At 32.7% G+C, this 4,147-nt stretch overlaps 1 protein-coding gene across 1 annotated transcript in view; it reads right to left on the bottom strand.

The window, feature by feature from the left end:
• The window catches only part of LOC111086659, a gene marked incomplete at its 3' end in the record, with an annotated part of 5,145 nt that extends 2,471 nt beyond the window's left edge, over positions 1-2,674 (bottom strand). Inside the window, exons 1-2 of the mRNA XM_022390416.1 lie at positions 2,650-2,674; positions 1,779-1,948 (exon numbers count right to left, since the gene is read on the bottom strand). Of these exons, the coding sequence (XP_022246124.1) occupies positions 1,779-1,948; positions 2,650-2,674 (195 nt within the window). The remainder of the gene's footprint in view (positions 1-1,778; positions 1,949-2,649) is intronic.
• Positions 2,675-4,147: the final 1,473 nt, after the last annotated feature.

The raw sequence follows: 4,147 nt of genomic DNA, 5'->3' as shown, positions 1-4,147 counted from the left end.
TACTTATTTAATTATTTAAAAGTTTAATTTAGACACTGTAAGAATATCACGTATTCAGTTTAAATCCGATGTATACCATTTCTTTATAAATAAATATAAATACAGAGGAAAAAATTATGAAATCGAAAAGACATTTTTGAATGCTATCTGTTATCATAAGTTACTAAACTGGATGGAAGGATATGAATATATATATCTAAACGCTCACATTTTAAATTGGATTTTCGGAAAATTATAACAGGCAAAAAACTAGCTTCTTCGTCACTTACATTAAAGAAATACAGGTTAACATTAGCATAACACGTATACCATTCGTGTCAAGCTTTAGACAACTTTACTTAACGACGACATCTAGACACATATTACAAACACCGAAGTAGAAGAAACAAAACGTGTTTTGTAATAACACTTATTGCAAAATTGCACTGTAAATTATTAGTACCAAAGCCTCAGCGACATTTTAAAAAGTAGAAAGGAAAACATAAATGATGTTACATTGAAATGCACAGATGTGATCACCCAGATGTATTAAATCAAATTTGCCACCAAAAAATTAGGCGTATTTCAAAACAAAGAGGTTAATTTAGTTTCTAGCTTTTGTACTAATTAACAGTTTTTTATCAGAAACGAGCTGAAAAACATGATTGAAAGACAAAGGTAAGTTGTTGTTTGAAGTTAAGCCCAAAGCTACACAATGGGCTATCTGTTCTCTGTCCGCTACAGGTATCGAAGCCCGGTTTCTAGCGTTGTAAGTCCACAGACATACCGCTGTGCTACTAGGGGGCGAAAGATTTTACAGTTTTATTCGCCTAAGTATTGTAACATAATTATATTATAATTCATAAAAGGCATAAAAGAAACATATGAATTTTGATAGAGTTTAAGGATCAAATTATTTTACCCAAGTAATTCATATAAAGATCCAGGAAAAACTGAAATATACCTAGTTTGCTCTACAATAGCCGATATGCCTTTAATATCACGTTGTAATTAGAGCCATGTTCCCGAGCAACGCATGTAATTTTACTACACTTGGTTACAACGATTATCGTAATTATAGCTTTATATATAATATAAATGTAAATATTCGAATGTTAGTGAATGGAACAGCCCTTATGGATGAATTATACTTGAATTACGTCATGTATTTCTACGAAACGATTGACTTGAGTTCTCTTGCTACAACCTTAAACAGATCACTTCGTTTGCCTTTAAACCAGAATTAGCTTGTTCTGAAGAAATGTGTCATATATTTATCTGGTATATTTACAAGATTAACTGATATAATTTGTCACTTAGTGATAAGTCAAGCAAACAGATTATCGTTCTCGTATTAATGACTTGTTTATATATATATATTTGTCATTGCAGTCTATTGAGTAATGTTATGTTTTGGACTGTTGCAACAGTGGAATGAAGTATACTGAGTAAATTCGGAGTGGATAACTCACTTTCCATGTATAATACATACGTAAAACTAGCAGCAATTAGTGGGATTAATTGAACTAACGATGATATGTTCCTTTAAATCTTTTGTGTGATTTGTGTTTATCAAAACATGTGTAACTAACAAAGTTCATAAACTCACGAGTAGTTTGGTGCATAAATAATTTTAAAAAGTGTAAAAAAGATCGATGCAGTCCATAGACCCCGTCGGTAATCCTGGGATTAATGAGCCCTACAAAATATAAATATGATAGGGGGAATACCTAAAGCATTTTTAGAGTAGTTGAATAAAAATGAGACACATTCCGTTCTGGGTTCTCGTTAAAACAGACCTTAAAATTCCACATGACAGTTGAGTTTTCAGGCACAGTTAACTGAATCTCAGGTTGATCCAAAAGCAGTTCCAGGTCTATTTCTTTATCTTCTCCGAGAACTGAAAGGATCACGGTACCACTGATGCTGGACAACAAAACAACTATTGCTAGATACCAAAAGGTGGAACCTGAAAATAGAGAATATTGAATATAATCAGAAAAACAAAGGTATACAAACATACACACAAAATAAACATTTTTTTTCTCTAATAAGTGAGTAAACATTAGTAGAACAGGCTTAAGAACGGTTTTTATTATTAATGTTGATAACATAAAAAATTACATTTACTTTAGAAACAAATATTTTCGTAAAGTATATAAAATAAGTGATGAAAATGTATAGCATATTCATCATAAAATGAAACTAATCCTTTTATAAATAAAATGCTACTCATAAGAAGCTATATTAATCCACCTTGCTAAACTTCAACTAGTTTCCTTATTAATTTCATTTAATTTCAATCAAATAATAGGGTAAAAAATAAAAGCATTTATGATAGTTTGAGAAGGGCAAACATCTAGTTTCTTTTTTTGCAACAAACATTAGCCTAACTTTTAATTTATTCTGGTTTTAAGCTTTTGAAACATGTGAAGATACTATTATACTGTACTCCCTTTTTTTTAGATGCTAAATTCCATATATCTGTTACGTTATCATGGTATAATTATACACGTATGAGCAAAACCACACGTAGGTATAGCCTTTATTCGCTAAAAAATCAGTCTTTTTACTAAAAATGAACACTGACTTTCAAAACAAGAGACATTATGTGGTGCAATAACCAAGCCAGATCAGCAAAATCTTTCTTTTATAAATACGTTAGCATACCTAGATTTTGAATCCGAGGGTTCATGATTCGCAAACCTCGCCGTAAAAACGCAATCCGAAATCTGGCGTCGCGGACGCGCTATAAAATTTATTGTCAAACCCCGCTATTTGGTCAGACAAGAGAAGCCCAGTGTTTGGTAGTGGTAGATGTTTTTGACTATCTGCTGTCCCTATAGAGTATCATTTCAAAATTAGGAACTCCGATTAGAGGTCAGATCTTGGGTAACTTTGCGTGAATTCAAACAAACAATCATACATGCTGTTTAAATGTTGTTATAAACATGTTCCAGTGCGCAAAAGGAAAGTCAGTTTTAGGATTGGACACTCGGTTACGATGTTCACAAATTAACAAACTATTTTTTTTCTCTCCTATTAATCTATTTTGAAATATAAAGAGGTTTGTTTATATGACATGTTAGAATGCAGTGTCTGTAGTTGTGGTACACTCGTTACTAGGTGGTCGCAATATTTTATATGTATAAACATAAAATCTATCGATCTGGTATTCGTTAAATTGATTATTTTCACTACTTAAAATGATTATTCTTAATTAGCTTTCAATGTATGATATAGTCCTTAAATACTAAAGCTGGCTCAACGACATTTTTTGAACTAACCCACGGATTAACTGACACATGTTGATTGATAAACACAATACATTATATAAAAAAACACATCTATTTGTCGTTATTTTACACTATATCAGTCCTTGATATCGTACAAGTGCTGTAGTTCAATACAGTGAGATTAAACAACAGGGAGTAGAAAAAGGAGTTATTTCGTTTTACACTTTATAACAGTTTCAGAGCTTGAATTGAAGGTTTTTACAACTTTACACCATAACGAGTTCACTTAGTAGAAGCATGAAATTACTACTCTCGTTAGCAGCAGAAAATGATAAATTAGACAATTCCTTTACTGCGGAGTAAATATATTAAAAACTAAGCTTGACTTAGCCTGTACACGTTTACCACACACACACACACACACACACACACACACTGGTTACATATTCGTTTAAAATTGAATGTTCAAGGAAATTGATCCACAAATGACAAGGGAATATTGTGACATTTTAGTTTATAGGTTACTAATCCCGAATCCCCCCCCCCCCACGTGGCACAGTGGTATGTCTGCGGACTTACAACGCTAGAAACCGGGTATCGATACTCGTGGTGGGCAGAGCACAGATAGCCATTGTGTAGCTTTGTGCATAATTAAAAACAAACACATGCAATAAAAATAAGCTTGAAATTTTATCCTTGATGCATGTGTCCCCCTAGTGTGTCAGCGGTAAGTTTACGGGCTTACAATGCTAAAATTCGTGTTTCGATTCCCCGCAGAGGACATGATGTAGTTAGTCCATTGTGGAGCTTTGCACGACGAAAACAACAATTAATGCATGTCCTTGAAGTGAAATTCAAATGTAACTATACTGTTAACGGATGTTTACAAAGTTCTTACCTTGATTCAAGAAGGTTACTGAAACATGCCAAAG

Source organism: Limulus polyphemus, unplaced genomic scaffold (assembly GCF_000517525.1).
Source record: "Limulus polyphemus unplaced genomic scaffold, Limulus_polyphemus-2.1.2 Scaffold1302, whole genome shotgun sequence".
In the NCBI taxonomy this organism is placed as follows: Eukaryota; Metazoa; Arthropoda; class Merostomata; order Xiphosura; family Limulidae; genus Limulus; species Limulus polyphemus.
This window is presented reverse-complemented; position numbering and strand designations above follow the sequence as displayed.